General features: G+C 36.1%; 1 protein-coding gene across 1 annotated transcript; it reads left to right on the top strand.

The window, feature by feature from the left end:
- The first annotated feature begins 2,091 nt into the window (after nt 1-2,091).
- LOC137822321 (uncharacterized) lies at nt 2,092-5,688 on the top strand. Its single transcript, XM_068627207.1, has one exon. It carries the CDS (start codon nt 2,092-2,094, stop codon nt 5,686-5,688), a length of 3,597 nt encoding a protein of 1,198 aa, XP_068483308.1.
- The last annotated feature ends 16,919 nt before the right edge of the window (nt 5,689-22,607 follow it).

Below are 22,607 nucleotides of genomic sequence, written 5' to 3'. Positions count from 1 at the left end.
TTAATTTGAAACTAATTTTGATTACTGATTAGGTATAAATTACCTTTTTGTCCTTACATTTGAAGTCAATATTCAATATAGTAGTTTTTTGAAAAATCAATGTGGTCTCAAAGTTAAGATTTAATTTGGTCATGTCCGTTTAAGTTTCCAACTACGACGTTAACAGTTATAACATAGAGTGACATTAGTTTACACACATGAAACTGACATTAGTTACACACATGGAATGAACGAAGTTTTAGCGTTTGTTTATGGGAGCGGAAAAGCGCCTATTCACTGTACACAAACAAAAATTGGAAAATCAATGCAAAATAATTTTAAAAACACAGAAATCGAGAATATTTTCTCACTCATTCGCAAATGTGCGAACAAAGTTGTATGTGTATATATATATTTAATTAATTAATATTAATTTACTGTTTTACCCATATATTTTAAATTAAAATTATTATTATTTTTATTTAAAACAGAATTATAATTTAAATATAAAAAATATAATTAAAATTATAAAATAAAATAATATAATTAATCATATTATATATATATAATAAATTATAAACATAAATATACTTTTTAGTAATAAAAAAATAAATTTATATAATAATTATATTAATTTAAAAAATTAAAATTAAAAATAATAATGTTATTTATAATAAAAATAAGTTTTTATCAAATATTTATAATAATAAGTATTTAAATAAAAAATAATTATAATTTATAAATAAAATTAATTTTTTAATAATTTTTAAATGTAAGGGCAAATATGTAAAGTTACATTTTTATTAATTAAAAAAATACAATTTCAATCACACCCATCACAAACTTTCATAAACTGTCCTCACACTTTTCACTTTATTTACCTTAATCCAAACATCCTAATTTTCTTTACACTTTCTCTTCAAATTATCTCAAATTTACTCCCTCATTTTCACTTTCTAATCCAAACAAAGTATAGAGGGAGGCGGTAACCAAAATAACTATTGTAATGAACGCTATGGTCGATGACAAGTATGATGGTGCAATCATAAAAAGTTCCTTAATTAATTGAAACATCACTTATAAATTTTTGTTAAGTGAGATGGTTTGTTACGATCAGAAGTTGATGTGCCCACTTGTCCACGAATTTTGTTTGGTCAAAGAAGTACTTGGTGGATGTCCAAGACGAACTCCACGAATTTGGTGGATGTTACAATTGAATTTTATAAAAAATTCACTAATGAATAAGGCAATGAAGGGTTTTCATTATTCTCTTTCTAACCGGATTACGAGTCCTACAGGCTGTTTAGGTGGGATGCAATTATGATAATCCTGTGCAGAAAGTTGTTGAGAACAATTATGTGTTAAAATAGATGCAGTTTTATCACAAAAGAACCAGGAGCAAAGCTTATGCATCGTGTTGATTGTGAATTTTGTAGTTTTGGGTATGTTAGTTATATAACTGAAATTCTTTTGCTTAAAAAAATCATATGTGTAAATGTACCGGTCGGCACCGGACGACCGCAGTATACTCATGGTAAAATCATCACAAAACCCTGCGTCTTATACGACTCTTCGTCCTTCCATGACCTCTAGCCGGACGACCGAATGGTTTATGTCGATTAAATCTAATTTAATCCAGAACGTGGTTACACGTGTAGAAAAGAGCAGTTATGACAACCATTGACGAAGTAAAAACACGTTCTCTAGACCACTCCCCTGGTTTTCAGGAAACCACCAGGCGCGACCCAAAGACCACTAAGCATGTCTCTAACCATCAACTGATTGGCCCACATGGCCAAGGCCCAGGTCAACCTACTAAAGGGACTTCTGAAAAGGGGGAAAAGGTTTTTTCCATACTATCAGAGAATTCTCACTTGAGCACCATCGCTGACTTGAGCGTCGGAGTGCAATCGCAGATACCCCCGCCGGCCGACCGAAGCACGCGAAGAGAAAGAAGACTTGAAGAATAGGACAACCAAGAGTGAAGAAGACACCTTGTATCGACGTGGATCAACATTACTCAGTCCCCAATATCCATACAGGTACAATTGGCGCCCACCGTGGGGCCCGAGTAATCATTATTCCCAGACCCAAGGATCCCAACACTTGAAGATGGACTCAACGGCAAACAACAACAATGATATCTCCGAAGAGCATAGGACCATACTCCAAACCCTCCAGATTCAGATGCAGGAGTTACTCCAAAAAGGAGTCATCGATCAACTTCGCCAGGATGAAGAAAGGAAAAGACGAGAAGAAGAGCGTCAACAACACGCAGAGGAGATAGCACAATTGAAAGAACAGAACAAGAGATTGTTGGATAGACTTGAGCAATCTGAACGCGAAGGGCATTCACGTGCACCTTCTCCATCACCGTTCCAATCAGGAACAAGAACAATAGCCCAGGCTATACCTCACACGTCACTCGTTCAACACACCCGTCAGAGTGCAAAGCCAGTAACCCCAAACGAGGTAGCAAACCCGAAAGGCCATCCGTTCACTGATGACATCATAGCCACTCCTCTCCCTGACAAGTGGAGGGGCCTAACGATAAACCTTTATGACGGTTCCACAGACGAACATCTGAATATATTTAGAACTCAAATGACCCTTTACACAACCGACCGAACGGTATGGTGTAAAGTCTTCCCCACCTCTCTCAGGGAAGGCCCCCTTGGATGGTTTTCGGACCTTCCACCCAATTCCATTGCAAGCTTCGACGCTTTGGAATTGAAGTTCACCACGCAATACGCCACAAGTAGACCTCATCGGACATCCTCCATGTCTCTTCTAAATGTCAAACAAGAAAGGAGAGAATCATTGAGAACATTCATGAACAGATTTAGCAAAGTGTGTATGAACATTCGTAATCTTAATCCAGAAATAGCCATGCATCATTTGGTCTCGGCCATACTACCAGGAAGGTTCACTGAAAGCCTTATCAAACGACCTCCGTGCAATATGGATGAATTAAGAACAAGAGCAACAAAGTTCATGCAGATAGAAGAACATATTGACTACCATCGAAAAACTTATGCTGAGAACACGGACAATAGCAAAGGAATTCGTCCCCCCACAATACCGACCGACCGAGAACGACATCGCCCCAATAGGGGACCCCGTTTCCACAACTACACTCCCTTGATTGTACCAAGGGGTAAGGTTCTCGACGAAGCACTGCAGATTGAATTGATTCCGACATTGAGGCCATCACAAACCCCTCCCAATGCCGACACCAGTAAACGTTGCCAATACCATCGTAACTATGGCCACACGACCGAAGGATGCCAAGCACTGAAAGATAAAATTGAAGAGCTCGTCCAGGCCGGTCATCTGCGCAAGTTCGTGAAAACCACCATCACTGCACCCAGGTCACCCCAGCGTGATCATGATCCCCGCGAACGTTCGGGACGAAGAGACGACCGGACCCGTGACAACCACTATCGTTCAAGCAGAAGAAAAAGAAGCGAAAGTCCGATCAGACGAACGAGGCCTAAAAGCGAAAGCCCTGAACGTAGAAGTCGAACTAAACAAAAAGTTCGCACAGTCATCAATACAATCGCTGGACCGGTGTCGCTCGGTCAGCCCCCTCAAGAAATTAATTACATTGCAGGCGGCTTTGCGGGTGGAGGATGCTCTAATTCGGCAAGGAAAAAACATTTGAGAGCAATTCAATCCGTTCATTCGACTCCCACACAACGCCGACCGCATATACCACCAATCACTTTCACTTACGAAGACTTCACAGCAATCGATCCATCTCAAGATGACCCCATGGTAATAACTGTGGAGATAGATAAATTTGCAATTGCAAAAGTTTTGGTAGATCAGGGTAGCTCGGTCGACATCCTATATTGGGAAACGTTTAAGAAGATGAAGATTCCAGAAGCAGAGATACAACCCTACAACGAGCAGATAGTTGGTTTCTCAGGGGAAAAAGTGGATACGAAAGGATTTATCGATCTATACACCACGTTCGGGGATGATTACCTCAGCAAGACCATCAACATACGATATCTACTCGTTAATGCCAATACATCGTACAATATTTTGCTCGGTCGACCATCTATCAACAGATTGAAAGCCATTGTCTCAACTCCTCATTTAGCTATGAAGTTCCCCTCGGTCAATGGAGACATAGCAACCGTACATATAGACCAGAAGACAGCACGAGAGTGTTATGTAGCTAGCCTGAAGGTGGAGCCGACCCGAAGGCTTTATACCACGTCTGCCGAACGGACCACAGAGCGAAGAGGTCGGTCAACAGAAAGACGCTCCAGAGGAAGAGAATCTAGAAGACACTTGGTCGCTTTAGTCGATCTAGATCCTCGACTGGATGATCCCCGAATGGAAGCAGGAGAAGATCTTCAACCCATATTCCTTCGGGACAAAGACCGAAAAACATACATGGGAACATCCCTCAAACCAGACGACCGAGAGACGATCGGTAAAACATTAACAAAGAACGCTGATCTTTTCGCCTGGACGGCTGCAGACATGCCAGGGGTAAAATTAGATGTGATTACCCATCGATTGTCTGTTTATACGGAGGCCAGGCCGATCGCTCAAAAGAAAAGGAAACTAGGTGAAGAACGGCGGAAAGCCGCACGAGAAGAAACCGACAAGCTAATTCAAGCTGGTTTTATTCAAAAGGCCCACTATACGACATGGCTAGCCAATGTAGTGATGGTAAAAAAGACGAATGGAAAATGGAGAATGTGCGTAGACTACACAGACCTTAACAAAGCGTGCCCAAAGGACTCGTATCCTCTACCTACTATCGACCGGCTGGTCGACGGTGCAGCCGGTCATCAAATCCTAAGTTTCCTTGATGCTTATTCAGGTTACAATCAAATACAAATGTACCACCGTGATCGAGAAAAAACCGCGTTTAGAACAGATTCTGATAATTTCTTCTATGAAGTCATGCCGTTCGGCCTCAAGAATGCAGGAGCCACATACCAACGACTCATGGATCACGTATTCCACGACATGATCGGTCGGAATGTAGAAGTATACGTTGACGACATCGTCGTCAAATCAGACTCTTGCGAACAACATGTTTCTGACTTAAAAGAGGTTTTTCAAGCCTTGCGTCAATACCGCATGCGTTTAAACCCGGAGAAGTGCGCGTTCGGCGTAGAAGGGGGAAAGTTCTTAGGCTTCATGCTCACACATCGGGGTATAGAGGCTAATCCAGAAAAATGCAAGGCAATCACCGAAATGCGAAGTCCCAACGGACTCAAAGAGATCCAGAGACTAGTCGGCCGTCTCACTTCGTTGTCTCGATTCGTACCTAAGCTTGCCGAACGAACGAGACCCATCATAAAACTTCTGAAGAAGACAAGTAAATTTGAATGGACAGATGAATGTGAACAAAATTTCCAACAGTTAAAAGCATTTCTGGCATCCCCACCGGTCATCCAGAAACCGAACGCACGGGAACCCATTGTGGTCTACCTCGCCGTCTCCAATGAAGCGGTGAGTTCCGCTCTGGTACAAGAAATTAAAGCGGAAGAACGACCGGTATATTTTGTAAGTCGAGTCTTACATGACGCAGAAACCCGGTACCAAATGGTCGAAAAAGTTGCCTTCGCTTTGGTCATCACCGCACGACGGATGCGGATGTATTTCCAAAATCACAAGGTCATTGTTAGGACTAACTATCCCATTATGAAGATTCTCACCAAACCTGACCTCGCCGGATGAATGATAGGTTGGGCAGTCGAACTGTCAGAATTCCACATCGAATACCAACCCAGGGGAGCCATCAAGTCCCAAGCCCTCGCCGACTTCACAGCAGAACTCACTCCCTATCGGACCGAACGGACTCCCCGATGGACACTATACGTAGATGGGTCATCTAACAGTCGTTCGTCCGGAGCAGGAGTTGTACTTGAAGGACCAGGGGAGATTGTTGTCGAACAAGCCATGAAATTTGAATTTAAAACTTCCAATAATCAAGCCGAATACGAAGCTATAATCGCAGGTTTGCATCTGGCGATTGAATTGGAGGTAACAAATATAACTTGTAAAAGCGACTCCCGTCTAGTCGTCGGACAGCTTACAGGGGAGTATGAGGTAAGAGAAACATTACTCCAACAGTATTTTCATTTCGTAAAAAATCTTCTAAACAGGTTCAAAGAAATCTCCTTCCAACACGTACGGAGGGAAAATAATACTAGGGCGGACGCTCTATCGAGATTGGCTACCCTAAAAAAGAAAGGCGCCCACCGGTCGGCCATACACGTGACCCTGGCTAAACCAAGTGTTGGTACCGAAGAATGCATGGCGACTGACACCCAACCTAACTGGATGACTCCCATAAAACAATATCTTACCGATGGTGTATGCGATCCACATTTGGAGAAAACGATGAAGTTACAAGCCGCCCGATACATACTGATTGGCGAAGATCTTTACAGGAGAGGGTATTCCCGTCCCCTCCTAAAATGCCTTGGTCCAGAACAAGTCACTTATGTAATGATCGAGTTACACGAAGGGATATGCGGAACCCATTCAGGAGCGCGGACTATGTCCGCCAAAATTCTAAGAGCAGGATACTACTGGCCGACCTTACAAGGAGACTGCACTGAATACGTTCAAAAGTGCGTGAAATGTCAAGAGTTCGGCACCCTATTGCACCAAAAACCAGAGCATTTGCACTACATCCTATCCCCTTGGCCGTTCGTGAAATGGGGAATGGATATTATCGGACCTTTCACACCCGGAAAAGGGCAATGCAAGTTCCTACTGGTGGGTATAGATTACTTTACCAAATGGATTGAGGCTGAACCACTAACAGCCATCACCGCCCGGAACGTACAAAGCTTTGTGTGGAAAAACATTGTCTGCAGGTTCGGCCTACCTCAGATCATTATCACAGACAACGGTCGACAGTTCACCGACCGTGGGCTAGCTGAATTCTATGAGAAACTTCACATCAAACATATAACGAGTTCGGTCGAACACCCTCAAACCAACGGTCAGGCGGAAGCCGCCAACAAAGTTATTCTCAATGAGTTAAAGAAGAGACTTGGCCCGTCCAAGGGAAATTGGACTGAAGAATTGTTAGAGGTTTTGTGGGCTTATCGTTGTACTCCCCAGTCAACAACTCAAGAAACACCTTATAGCCTGACGTACGGCACAGAAGCCATGATTCCGGTCGAAATCGGCGAGCCTTCACTACGCCGACAGACGTTAGACCTAGACTTAAACAAGGAAAGTCTACTAGTCGGCCTCGACCTCATTAATGAATTAAGGGACAAATGCAAGATAAGGGAAGAAGCATGCAAGATACGAGCAGCACGAAGGTACAACTCCAAAGTGAAGCCACGAAGCTATCAGAAAGGAGATCTAGTTTGGCGCATGCGCAGCGACGCCCGGAAGGACGGAGGAAAGTTTTCAAGCAATTGGGAAGGTCCGTTCCGCATCTCCGACACAGCAACAGGAGGAGCTTATTACTTAGAATATTTGTCAGGAAAATCTGTACCGAGAACGTGGAATGCCACGCATCTCAAATTCTATTACAGTTGATGAATAAACTTAGTGCACTCTTTCCTCGCTCGGTAGTTTTATCCCTAAGGAGGGTTTTCTACCGAGAAGGTTTTAACGAGGCACTTTAAATCACCAATCTTGGTCAGAAATTCAGTTAATTCACCGTTCATTCGGTCGGAATACATAACGAAAGTTATCCGAATTATAACTTAAACGTTATTCACCAATCTTGGTCAGAAATTCAATTAATTCACCGTTCATTCGGTCGGAATACATAACGAAAGTTATCCGAATTATAACTTAAACGTTATTCACCAACCTTGGTCAGAAATCGAAATTATTTATGCCTCGTTCGGCATCAGAATTATCTTATTACTTTAATGTAATCAGAATTATTTATGCCTCGTCCGGCATCAGAATTATCTTATTACTTTAAGGTAATGCGAATTATTTATGCCTCGTCCGGCATCAGAATTATCTTATTACTTTAAGGTAATCCGAATTATTTATGCCTCGTCCGGCATCAGAATTATATCATTACAATTATTCACCAACCTTGGTCAGAAATTCAATCAATTTATTAATTAACCGTTCATTCGGTCGAGATTATATAACTACGGCTCTCCGAATCATATACTTCTTCAAACCCGGATCTATGCTCACAACAATCTCTGCAACATAAACACGAAAGTAAGAAACAGATACGCTATTAGCCGAACGACCGCAAGAAGAAGGTGCTCACCTTTTAGTTCCGCCTACTGCTTGGACGACCCATAAAGAGCTATCAGTTCCCGCGTAGGGAGCCTACACGGTAGTTGATTCACGACCATCAAAATTTCTTGGTCGATGGGAGACAAAGATTCCCAAAGCCGATGGTCAAGAGAAGTGGGATTCTCCGTCCAATAGAATGGAAATTTTGTGCTTCCAGCGGCATTATAGAATAGATTTTGTGCACCGGACGACCCCAGGGTACTCATGGTAAAATTATCACAAAAACCCCTGCGTCTCATACGACTCTTCGTCCTTCCATGACCTCGAGCCTGGGGGGCAAGTGTACCGGTCGGCACCGGACGACCGCAGTATACTCATGGTAAAATCATCACAAAACCCTGCGTCTTATACGACTCTTCGTCCTTCCATGACCTCTAGCCGGACGACCGAATGGTTTATGTCGATTAAATCTAATTTAATCCAGAACGTGGTTACACGTGTAGAAAATAGCAGTTATGACAACCATTGACGAAGTAAAAACACGTTCTCTAGACCACTCCCCTGGTTTTCAGGAAACCACCAGGCACGACCCAAAGACCACTAAGCATGTCTCTAACCATCAACTGATTGGCCCACATGGCCAAGGCCCAGGTCAACCTACTAAAGGGACTTCTGAAAAGGGGGAAAAGGTTTTTTCCATACTATCAGAGAATTCTCACTTGAGCACCATCGCTGACTTGAGCGTCGGAGTGCAATCGCAGATACCCCCGCCGGCCGACCGAAGCACGCGAAGAGAAAGAAGACTTGAAGAATAGGACAACCAAGAGTGAAGAAGACACCTTGTATCGACGTGGATCAACATTACTCAGTCCCCAATAATATTAACTGTTTTGTTTAATATTAATAATATGAGGAGGTACAAATTACCGATTCAATTCCTATTCCTCGTATATAGTATTATTTATCATTTTATTTTTTCATCTAATACTCTTTATTTTTATTTCTCTATTTATAATTTTTTGGTTTTATTTCTCTATTTAGCACCTTTTTGTTTTTATTTTTCTATCTAGCACAATTAAAAAAGTAAAACAATAAATAAATTAATAAATTAAAAAAATTGAATACATTAAAAAAATAAATATTTTTAATGTTTAAAATAGTTAGAAATATAATTAATGAATAAAGAAATAATTTTTTACAAAATAAAAATAAAAAATTAATATATAAATTAAAAATGTTTAGTTTACTTTTTTTTTAAGAATGAGAAAATAAAAAAATTAAACCCTACAACAACATAAAAGTTAAATCTATATATAAAAATTAGTATTTTTATTATTATTATTAATGATGTAATCATGTTAATTTCAAGTAAAAAATACATGATATAATTATATAAAAAAAATCAAAGACAACTAGTATTAATTAGTAGTAGACACAGATGATATTGAAGAGATCCTAAAAAAACTAAAGGAAATGTTACACTTAATGCTTAAAAATGAGAAGAGAAAACATAAAATAAATAAATAAAATATAGAAAATAAAAACAGCAACAATAAAAATAAAAACAAAAAACAGAAATAAATAAAGAATGACAGAAAAAAAATAATAACTAAAAACATAAAAGATATAAAAGGGTTTAGGGTTTAGAAGACAAAACAAAATAAGATAAAGATAAAAGATATAAAAAAAACAAATCAAAACAAGATAAAGATAAGAGATATAAGACCATACTAAATAAGTATATGTTGAACATAAAAAGAAAAAAAAGAAAATAAATGAGAGATGATAATTCATTTAATGTTTTCTTCAATGGTACATTAAATAGTTTATGCGGAATGAAAACATAATTAATGACGAGAAGTAGACAATTTAGTATTGTTGGGACACGTTCTTTTTGTGTGTCGTGGTGTTTAACCATATGAATCATATTTTTTTCGTTCACGTTGTTCTCTTATGTCCATATCAGTCCTTATTCGACGACTTAGGCCTTCCCTTTGAGGTTTTTTTCATGGGCATAGTATATGACCAGTGTATGCAGACCAATACTATTCAATATTATTTGTGTGTCCACTACTAATTAATACTAATTGACTTTGTTTCTTTTATAATTATGTCCCGTATTTTTTATTTGAAATTAACATTATTATATCATTAATAATAATAAAAATAAATACTAATTTATGTTTATAGATTCAACTTTTATGTTGTTGTAGGGTTTTATTTTTTATTTTCTCCATTGTTAAAAAAATTAAACTAAACATTTTTAATTTATTACTTTTTTATTTTTATTTTGTAAACTTTCATTTCTTTATTCATTAATAACTATTTTAAAAATTATAAATATTTATTTTTTAATGCATTCAAAATAAAAATTAAGTGCTAAATAGGGAAAAAAATGTTAGATGAAAAAAATAAAAATATAAATAGTGATACATCAAGAATTGAATCACTAACTACCATGTCCAAAAGTAATAATTAACTACTCGTGAAGAAAAGGTAACCATCTTTACTTATGTGATAATGACTAAATGTATATTTTCATAATGGATTTATTGTTTGAAAAATTACTGTTTGAAACTATTATGCTATAAATTAATCTCTACGTAACATGTTTTATAAATATTCACCACGACCATGGATATACTCGGTAGTCCCAGACTGTTTTAATAATTTTTTTGCTAATAATATACTTTCTAACACATTCCTTATTGTTGGTTAATTTTTTTTTTTTGAAAAATTATAGAATACGTTCATTGAATAAAAAGTGAGACCAATTTTTATTTCCAATAAAAGCTCGGTAGAGTGTATTAAAAAAAGTGGTAGCAAAAGATATGTGCTAGAATTTTATCATTTTGTTTATTTATTGAGCTTCGCTTTATTTAGATAATCACAGGCATAAGTATTTTTAGAGAAAAATAAATAAATTTCCATATACTAAAATAAACTTATATTTGTAATATTTTAATTTAAAGAAGAAACTTAAATAGTTTCCTTTCTTATTTTTTTATCAATACATATTTTATAAAGAAAGCCTCATAAATATAGTGAGCAGTTAGCTCGAGTTTCAACCTCATAACAAAAAGACGTGACAAAGTTGACAGAAAGGAAGTTTTAGATGTTTTCATTTATGGTGACACTTTTATTTAAGGTTGAGATTTTAACAGTTAGAGTTGAGTACCTAAGGAAGATTCTCACTGGACACGAACTTAACCAAGATATGGTGAGAATGCAATGCAATTGCGGAATTGAAATGGGCACAAGGTAACATCAATGGTGGTCATCGCCTCCCAAATGATGCACCATACTCATGATTATGAGTGAAACCCAAGAGCAACAAAGAAGATAAACTAAGAGACAAACACATAAATTGGAATGGAGAAATGGAATGAGAAAACTTATGATGGTGGGTGAGAAATGTCACGCCACTTGGAGTGTAATGTGCTCCAAGATGAGTGTGTTGGCCGCCACTTGAAGCTTCCCATTCACTCAAGATAAGACCTCTGAGAGCTCACACAGTTTGTGCAGAGTTTCTTTACTTCATTCAATTTCAACTCGTAAAATACAATGGGTAGACCTCATATTTATAGGTGAATGAGCCTTGGAAAATAAGCAAGAGGGTAGGATGGGAAAAGGGAAAAAAGGGGTAGCCTTAGGGTTTGACTAAGTCAAACCTGCACCATAAGCTTGTCCTAGAAACTAGGTCAAAACTCTTTCCTAAAGGGTTAGGAACAAGCTAAAATAATAACTACACCCCCTATTATGCTAAAAACACCTTATTCTAGCCTATCTTTGCTATTTGGACCCTTAAAGTGAGCCCAAAATTATTTACAACATATTTTATCGCTTAAGAAGACCAAAAGGAAGAACAGTTGGTGCTCTGGTTTATGCCCATCTTCTCTGGTCAGGTCCATGAGATCCTTGGTGGGGTCTTGAATTATTTGTTGAGATGATGGTTCGTCATGTGCTTTGTCTTTTGCTTCCTTGATCATCATCATAACTACTTGGTTTGTATCACCCAATCATCTCCTTTCTTTCCTAGAATCCTAAAATTAACACGAATTTGGGAATAAATTGTTCTTATTTAAATTAACATCACAAAATATATAAAAAGGTATAATTTCATAAATTAGGGGTTATTTTATATTTATTTTAGCAATTAATACCCATAAGTGTATATATTTTAATATGAAATATTACTGAAATTTGGCATTTATCAGTAAGAAAGATTAACTTCAATCCCAATTCTATCAATCAACTTCGCATAATCATTTATTCTATTTTTTATTTAAATTATGAGCACATTTTATTGAAACAATGTTCATATCTCTTGAATCAATTTATTGTACATATTTCAATATTTAGTGAGTTTTACATATTAAAATTTTAAGGAAATTGTTCCTTATGGGTTCGATATCTGTCTTTTGAGACGAAGTATTACTTCTGACTCGATACACTTGTCAAATTAGGTCAATAGCACATTAACCCTTTAAAGCTTTGTGACTTGAATCTTCAATCATATTCATATCTTTGCCACATATGCTTTCACTGTAATTACCTTGGACGTTGAGTATGGAAATATTTTCTTTGTTTTTCGCATCATAGGTTTTCTCAATTTCTTTATCTTTTAGAAACGTTTATCTGATGTTTCTTGAATCTCGTTCTCCATTACGTAAAATACGCTCTTCACTTGGTCTTGTACTTGTTCTTCACACATTTTCTTAAATCAGCTTTTCTCGAACATTGTACTAATTCTTCATCACATTAGACACTGAATAAGGAAAGTTGTGTTTGCATCTTAAAGTCTTGTTCTCACTTGTTCTCTTATTAATTTAATCTCTTTCGAGATTCTCTTTTTCTTGTTATGTGCAACAACTTGAATTTCATCAATGACTTCCCATGAATTGCACTCCACAACAACTTTATGGTATCCGTTGGACCTTTGGTAAAGAAACTTGCTCTCATTTTCCTTTATGTCTTAATTATTCCTAAAATCACATAAGGAAACTTTTGTGATGATTAGTAATATTAATATTTCAACATTTCAAAGCAATTATATCCCTGAATAAAAATTTCTTAATATCTTAGAATATCAAATGAATTATCAATACATTTCATTCTTAGATATTAATTCAAACACATAATCAATATATTCAAGTTAATTATCCAAATTAAATCTCTTCTTTTATCAATCATAATTTCTCTTAAATATATACCACAAAATGTATTTTGAAAAACCTTTTCAAACATAGATTTAAATCTTAATTAAGTAGAACTATGTTTTCACAAAATATCTTTTGCATAGATATATCAATTAAGCTCATTACGCTTTAGAGACTGTTTTCATAACATAAACAATTTAGCCTTAAAATATATTCGTTAAAACTTATTTAAAAACATTTTGAATTCCAATTAAAGCATTGTTTTTTTATTAAATATGATTTGTATAACTCAACATGATCAAAACACGTTTTGAACACATTGAATAGTCTTTTGAGAACATGTAAAAGTGAAAGGATTAAGTATGGAAACTTCCCTAACATTTGTTCGTCCAGTGTATGATATTCGTCTGTGACGTTCTTTCGATCATTGTTTGGTCTGTGTAAGGCTCAAACTTTACTGTGTGTAGTGCGTCGATCAACATCGTTTGGTGCATTTGTCTTTGTGCATTTTGTGTTTAGACTTCGTCTAACACTTGAGTATGACACTTGATCCATTGAGTTCTTTGTAGACTTTGTCTATTATGAGATCTATACAACTTGTTGCATCTAAGATATTCTCAAGGTTTGAAAGTTTTATCGTTGGGATCGTTTAAGACTGATTTGTCTCAACACTGCTGAGCCATTCTTCATGCATTGGGTATATTGACTCTCCTACTTCATCCCTAGTTGCTTGCTTTTCTTCACTTTTCTACACAATTCTCTGTAATTTCTTTCTTCTCTTCGTGTTCTTCATATGCAGTCATTGTTAGAGTGTTTTGGCATGCTTCTTGTTGATATTTATAAAATTTCTTCCTAATTTACATGTCATTTAACCTATGAATTGTCTTACAAGTATGCACTTATCACTGGTGCAACGGTTGATTTTAGGAAAAAAAAAGAAAACAAATTAAATAACAAAATGTGAGCTCTATGATTAGCAACCAACTGTTGTTGAATATGTTCCACAACATCCTTCATCCTTGATTGAGGTTGAGTAGCTTAAGGTAAGACTTGCTTAACTGTAGATTATTCTCTTGTTGGAGTGGCTACCTTCCTTCTTGGCACTTAATTATGAATTTGGTTAGTGCAGTTAGTCTAAATATAATCTTTAATGATGGATGGTTTGATGATGCTTACTGGATAACTATGCACTCTTAGTCCATACTTTTGCATTGTTTAGAGATCAAGATGGAAAAAATAAAGGCTTTGCAGTACCTCTAACAGTGGTCTGAGAGATAAATGATCTGTGTATCTCTTCGATGATCAATTATGCTATGTCCACTATGATTCCCTGAGTTATACAATAAAGTAATTGTTCTTGTCTAAGGTCATGTAAAAAACATGAGTCATGGGAATAATGTTAGCAAACATGATGCTTACCCATACTCATGTTTGACCTTTACATTTTCCTAGGAAGACCAATTCTTCCTCTTCCAATTGCTTGTTTAGATATTCCCAAATGTTCTGCCACTACTACCATGGAGATGTCCTTCCTTCTTTTATTCAACTCTCTGTTCATTTCTTCAGTTATGTCCAAATTAATTGGAAGGTGTCTTCCTATAGCAGTTGCATCATAACAAATGTGCTATCCTTTTACCCATGAGTATCTGTAAATTTCATTCAAGTTCATTAGGTAGACATTTGCAAATAACTCTCTCATTGTTTCTTCATGAAAATAAGGGCAGGGTGTGATTAATCTGTTCCACTTCCTCTTTTGTATTTTTGTTTTGAATTCCTCGAATTCCCAATGAGCAATTATACTTTTCTTTCCACTACAATGACTCTAGATTTCAACTAATAGTACCTTCCTTATTTTCCTTTCTTCAGGAATCCTGCTTTATCCCATAGCTTTACTTTAGTCCTCATTCTCTAAGCTTCCTCCACTTCCCTAAAGAAAGTGGAGTTAATTCACACATGTTTCATGAGGAAGATACAACTCCCTTACAAGGTCAGAAACTGAAAACTCTATTCTACTATTTATAGGTTTATACAAGGCTAGAAGATGTTGTGGTGCATGCAAGAAGAGTCTTATGATGTGACTCTTCTATGTGTTTTTCTAGTCATTGTCCTTGTAAGGGGTCTCATGTGTCTTCATGGATGATCCTCCATCATTAAAGCTCTTCGTAAATTTCTTTTTAAGTGTTATTTTTACTCTATTTATCGAGTTTCTAATCTTTAGAAATAAATGTGTTTTTCACTCGTGCCCAAAAACTGATTTTAAAACTAACTAACCTCAGCTTCTTTTTCCAAGGCCTTCTAGTATAGGTTGACGAGGAACTATTAACCATCTACTACCAATTTTTGCATAATTTTTACTCTGAGTTTTGATTTCGAATTTTCATTACTTGAATATCTTTATTAAAAAAAATAATGTTGATTTGATAAAAAACAATTAGAAGAATTTTTAATAATTTTCTTAAAAGTTAAACTACACTAAACATTTTATAAACGAGCAATGGTAAAGCTAAGTAAAAAGCTGCAATTAAAGTTGAAAATAAGATTTTAATCTTACTTTAGTTAACTTTTTTATTCCAAGTTTGTAAAGCCACTTTGGGTTTACAGGGTAGAGTTAATCGCTGTCACCATAATCAAAATCATAATTTTATGCATTACATACAAGAATTTATCTTCAAATTAATGAGCGAGGTGTGCTTCCTCAGGCAACACAACTCCTAAGCTCTATCTGACAATAATGATTCGGAGAGAATTCATTGGAGTTAGGTACATACATCACCTAAAGCATTCTCTCCTTTCATTGCACTAAACACTATCTTTTATCATTGTTGTTATGAAAAATTAAAGACATTCACCCACCCATCACATCCTTGCAGCAAATGCACTCAAACCTTAAACCTACCCCTTCGCTTTCTGCCTTCCATAAATGACAATATCAACAAAAACACATCTCTTTATCTCTATCCCAAAAATTTATAAATAAAGCCACAATCGTACATACATGTCATTGTTTCGTATTCCTCTTTTCTTCTTTCTCTATTAGTGTGTGTATATATATATCGTTCCTTTTGAGATCCTTTTACGTACACTAGTCATAAGAGATATTTTTTTAATATTTATTAACCCTAGCAAATACCCTTTTGACATTTTTAAACGAAAAATGTCAGTCACGTTAGTGTTGAAGATGTTTCTCTTTTATAAGTTTTTTTAAAATGGTTAATTCAGATTAGACGCAAGTAAACTCCGTTTCATTATTTCATACTGATTCTTATGCTAGAAAGCCTTTTAAAAGTATCAATAGATTATTCAAGTTACAAAACTTGTAAAAACCAAATCATTATTAGTGTTTGATTTGTCCAATTAACCTGCATGTGATTTCAATAGCCTGTTTTGATCGTGGTTGGGGATGAGAGTAACGAAACGACATGAGTTTCTCTCTGTACATATATAATTAACAAAATAAAGAACCACAATGTTACAGTAAATGAAGACCAAATAAAAACAAAAGCTAAAAAAAAAAAAAAAAAAAAAGTAAAGTGAGTTTGATCTTGTTGATTAGGTATACTTCTTCCTTCTTTTTTTCATTCCCAAATAATTCTAAATACTTGACATCTATGTTAAAGAAGTTTAGGGATGATCTTCAAAAACCTCCTAAAGGTTATCTACTTCTAAGAAGATTTTCACAAACAAATCATCTCTTCCCTAAACATTCTCTACAACCATGGCCTGTATCTAGAATTCACCCATGTGAACTCTCCAAGCTCATGAACATAAGTTTGTTTCACATCCTAAACTTAGAAATCTTCTTTGGGAACAAACTAACTATGTTATTTGCAGGAGTTCTAAATTTGAGGACGAATTCTTTCCAATCTGGGGGCATGATACAAACCAAAGCAACCAGCAGATGACTAAGAACACATCAAACACCTCACAAAATGGTCAGTCATCTTAGTATACAAAGTCGGACTCCACCAAACCTCGAGAAAGCATAAGTGGAAGAAGAAGTTATAAACCAGAATATCAGAAGTTCTTCCTTCTGGTCTTTTCCACAGGAGAAAAGTTATGTAAATAAATTGAGTTCATTTTAGAGGTCCAAATAGCAAAGATAGGCTAGAATAAGGTGCCTTTAGCATAATAGGGGGTGTGGGTAGCATTTTAGCTTGTTCCTAGCCCTTTTGGAAGACATTTTGACATAGTTTCTAGAAGAACAAGCCTAGGATGCAAGTTGGACTTAGTCAAACCCTAAGGCTGGCCATTTTTCCTTTTTCCCATCCTATCCCTTTAGCTTGTTCTCCAAGGCTCCTTCACTTATAAATAGGAGGCCTACCTGGTGTATTTTTCAAGTTGAAATTAATAGAAGAAGAGTTACTCTTCACAAATATTGTGTGAGCTTGAGTGAGTGTTATCTCCTCTCCCTTGGTCTTATCTTGATGAGAATGAAGCTCTCAAGTGGTGGTCTTCCACTCATCTTGATGGTTACCACCCATCAAGTGGCGTGAACATCACTCTCATTTTCCATAAGTTTCCTTCTTCCATTCTCCTTCATTTTCGCCTTCCATTTTATGTTCATTGTCTTTGTTTCCTTCATTGTATTGTTTTCGATTTTGTCTTTATCAATTGAGTTTTGCAACCATTCTCACCATATCTTGTCTTTTCCTTTATGAAATAAATATTCACATCTACTTAACCACTTGGTTAAGTTAATGTCCAATGGAGATTTTCCTAAGATTTTCACTCTTAAATTCCTAAAATCTCAATCTAAATAAAGTGTCACACCATAAAATGAACAATCATAAAATCAACTCACATCATAGTTCAAAGGATACTTAAAAGAGGGCTCCTTTAACAATAAGGAGTTTATGTGATTTGATTTTAGAATTGATGGAGGACCATCCGGAGGACACGTATTGAGTCTTTAACTAGGGCCATGGTTAGAAAAATGGAAGAAGAAGGAGTTCAGAAAACTATTTTTGTGGAAAATTAATTTTTAATCTTTTTCTTCCAAATTTCCTAGTCTTATAAATTTGTACAAAGTAGTATAGACTTTATTTTAGACTTGTATTTCGACCACTAACCTGGGCCATGTTTTAAGGCCAATTTTGCCAATTAGACCAGGGGTGTAAATAGAAAAAAAAAGTCTAACTAGAGTTACAATTGGGCCTCCTTGGACCCAATACAACTTTAGACCATCTGAAGAGTTTTTTTAGAGTTAAAGCTTGCACCATGGCTGTCCATAGCACTATAAATACAAGTGTTAGCCCCCTTGTAAATCAAATTTGAATTGATAATGAAATGTTGCCCAAGTTGCTAGCTCATTCTCTTCAAATTCTCACTCTCAAGTTTGCACTTCTATTAGTGTTTTGCTTGAATCTTCTTAGGAGTTGGTCTAACCTCTCTTAAGCTTCATTATCATCATACACCAATATTTCGAAATTTCTTTTACCCATTTTAGCCACTCAATGCCACCAAATTCCACACCCCAAAATACATAACAAAAGACTCATAACAATGCAAGCTAGGATTGCATCAAGAATTGCACATTTTTATGAGTTGCACTTGTTTATGAGTTTTTGGTTTTAATCAGAGTAAGGTGAGACTCAATGAAGACTGTCACTGGACACGAACTTAATCAAATGGTTAAGTAAGTGTGAATGTTCTCTTCTAGAGAGCAAAAGAGAGAATACAATTATAAAAATGATGATGATGAATTGCGGAAATGTAGACAAGTAAAGATAGAAGATGACCGAATTATAAAGAGAAATAAAGTGCATAGATGGATAGGGAAATGGTGTAATGAAGAAAAGGAAAATAGAGAAAAGATAAGAGAGCTTAGGTGAAATGAAGGGGATGATCATGCCACTTGAAAGGTGAGGGAATTCTAATATGAGTGGTGAGGAGCCGCCACTTGAGGTGCACTACTCTCAAGATAAGACCCAAGAACAATTTAGAGACAAAGTTCACTAATCACTCAAGTAGAGCTTCTCTTTTTAATTCAAATTCAAGTGTAAATTACATGAGGCAGGGCACCCTTTATATAGGAGAGAGTGACTTGGGGAGCAAGAGTGAGAGGGGTATAGGCGTATTTGTGAGAAACTTTCTAGAAGTAGGTCAAAAATCCCTAAACCTAGGTGCACTTGTCATGAAAGGTGGACTTGGCACAAACCCAATTTATGCTAAGTACATCCCAATTTATGCTAAATGAACCCTACTCTAACTTATTCTTCTATTTAGACCCCCAAAGTGAGCCCTATTTATTTACATAAAATTCTTTTGTGAAAAGACTAGAAGGAAGAACACATGATATTCTGGTTTATTTTTTGTTCTTCTTCTGCTTAGAATTTCTTGAGGTTTGGTTGGGGCCTGGTCTTGTATGCTGAGATGTCTGACCTAATTGTGAAGTGTTTGTTGTGTCCTTAATCATTTGCTTGTCAAGGTTGTTTGTATTGGGAGTGGACTTAGTGGAAGTAGGGAAAGAAGAAGTTGAGTATGAAGAAGAAAGGGAAGAAAAAACTGTTAGTTTCCTAGATTTCTCTCCCTATGAGGAGTCATAGATTTTTTAGAAGTCTTCAGAAATTGAGCTAACATTTGTTTTAATTTAGCAACTTCATTCCTAGTTTCTCTTAACTCCCTTTTAAGTTCTTCATTTCTCTTGGTTTTGTGCATGTGATGCATATGATCACTCATTGTTGATTAAAAATTGAAAGAGTTTTCACAAAGGTTTGAAATCAACAAAGGTGATAAAAAAAATTCATAAAATATTTTTATTTTAGGTGAAGTCCTTCAAAACTACAATAGGAGATTTCTCCAAGTTCACTCCTAGAAAAGTGAAGTGAGTCACTAGAACTGCTTAAGTACCAGAGCTTACCATAGATAGTGCTCACTAGAGTAATTTCAAAGAGCCTTCAAAACACATTTTGACAACACAAGTGTGTGTGCAAAAAAAAAAAAACAATGAGTCCTAAAGATCAAAAAAAGGTCTACTAGGTATTTGAAGAAAGAAATTTTTGCACTAGGTGTCTTAGAGATCTAAACAAATAAAGAAAAACAAAGTCATGTAGTGAAGACAAATTCTAGACGAACCTTAAGTGAAAGTTCAACTAACACTCAAAGTGAATTGACACACTTTCACATTAAGAAGTCGAGATTACTATTCCAGGGTTTTTGAGTGGGATTGCTTTAGGAGCATTTTCCAAAATGTTGCACAAAATTAAAGAATGCAGAAAAAAAATGTACACAAAATTTCATGACACAAAAAGTCAAGGGATTTTTTTTTCTTGGCACTTTAATGTAATTGCAAAGATGGTGTGCAACTGTAATCTCTATGAATCCACTTGAGTAGCTCAAAAATACTCCTCTTGAACGCCTCTTGGTTCTTGGTAGGAGGCCAATAAACCTCAAGCTTGAGGCTCTTAGAAGGAGAAGGCAATGTGCTTCAAAACAAGCGTGCACCTACGAATCAATGGCCAAACACGAACATCCATGAAAAGGAAACAAAAAATATGTGAAGAGGAAGACACAAAATCTGTGAAAAGGAAGACATAAAATGAGAGGGAGAGTGAAATGTGAGCCACGGTGAAATGAGAGCGGGAGTGAAAAATGAGGGGGAGACCGAAAAGTTAGAAAGGTGGCGTGGAGACAACCATGTATCTTGTGCTAGGTCACTCAACCAACGATGGTCAAGCAAAGGCTAAGCCCTACCTTCCACCTAACATTGGTGATGGTCCAACTCACTATCAACCCTGGTTCACACACAGCGCCGACTAAGACCTGACTTTCTTTTCTCAAACCTTGCATTGTCCAAGCCCTGATTACTTTTCTTCATGAGTTGTATGGATCGACGACCTAAACCTTGCATGCCCCAAACCACTGTAGAGTAGAGACGGTCCAGCCCCATCTAGAATTCGTCCATCCCTAGAAAAAATCTTTGTATGTAGGCTTTGCGTGCGTCGATTTGCGTTACACAGTGTTGTTTGTCTCCATTTGTGTCCATTTTGCGTCTCCATTGCCCATACTTTTGTGCATGTGAATTTCGCATCAATATAACCCACTCTAACACCGTCTTTCATGTGACCGACACTTAAATTTGGTCTCTATATCACTGTTTTCTTGTAGGAAAAATAATGGAAGACATAAATATCCTTCATCAACTTAAGGTAAATGACCATCCACACCAGTAAAAGACCACATTCTATGGATTAAACTAATCTAATCTAATCTAAGTGAGGTTATTACCAATATCAAATAACAACACATAACCTCACAAACACTATAATGAGACAATGGATAACATTCCAATATTGATACAAGAAAAATAATTCATACCAACAAACAAACAATAATTAAGCACAAAAGCAGCAAAGAAAAAAAAGAGTGAAATGAATGAATGTTCCTAAATTGTTACAATTCTATAAATTAGCAAACATGTCTCTTTATATCGTTAGCAACTTAGTAGTAGTTGAGTCTTCACTATGATAAGTGGGTGGAAAACATAAGTTTCTTCTAAAGTCACTCGTCAAAGCCCTTAGAAATTTATATGTTTCAGACTTACTATATGCTTATTTTGGTTGAGTGAACATTCAGAAATATATTAGACCTAGTAGGAGTATGGTGTATACACACTCAAGGTGATCTACCCATCTTACAATAAAGTCAATTGAGACTCTAAGTGAGAAAAGTGGATAGGTAACCTAATCCTATAAGATATATACAATTAAACATATTGACTCAAAATGAATCAATCAACTTGAATACCACTTTTACTTACATGGACTAACCTAAAATAAGGTACAACTAGTGGAGTTGAAAGGGACTCTTCCCTCAAAGAATGTTAAAACCTAAACATAACAAAGTAATAATAATAATAATCAATAAAGAATACTAATATATATATAGTATATCAAACTTTATATATTTGAAAAGTAAAAGCTAGGCATCTGTGTATTTAAAGCATTCAAGGTAAAAATATATCATACATCAACATAACATGGCCCTCCAATTCGCAATTGTTAGGTTTCATTATACCACATAAACAACACAATACCATTAAACAAAATTGAGGATGGACTCTACCTTGAAAACATGTACACTTCCCAAGCTTTGAATGATTACAATGATCAAATGGTTACCTCTCTATGTCATGCACAATATTTTCATACTACACTACTATCGTAAAGAAAATGAAAGGAAAAAAAAAACACAAAAAGGTGGGAAAAAATTTATACAACAGCCAACCAAAAACATAATATATTAAAAAACTTATTTTAGTGT

The sequence above is a fragment of the Phaseolus vulgaris genome, chromosome 9 (assembly GCF_000499845.2).
Source record: "Phaseolus vulgaris cultivar G19833 chromosome 9, P. vulgaris v2.0, whole genome shotgun sequence".
Taxonomy (NCBI): domain Eukaryota; kingdom Viridiplantae; phylum Streptophyta; class Magnoliopsida; order Fabales; family Fabaceae; genus Phaseolus; species Phaseolus vulgaris.
The sequence above is the reverse complement of the archived record's forward strand: the minus strand, read 5'-3'. Positions and strand labels throughout refer to the sequence as shown.

What these genes read in the sequence shown, in the direction of transcription:
- LOC137822321 (XM_068627207.1), top strand. Translation starts at nt 2,092, where the DNA reads ATGGACTCAACGGCAAACAACAACAATGATATCTCCGAAGAGCATAGG.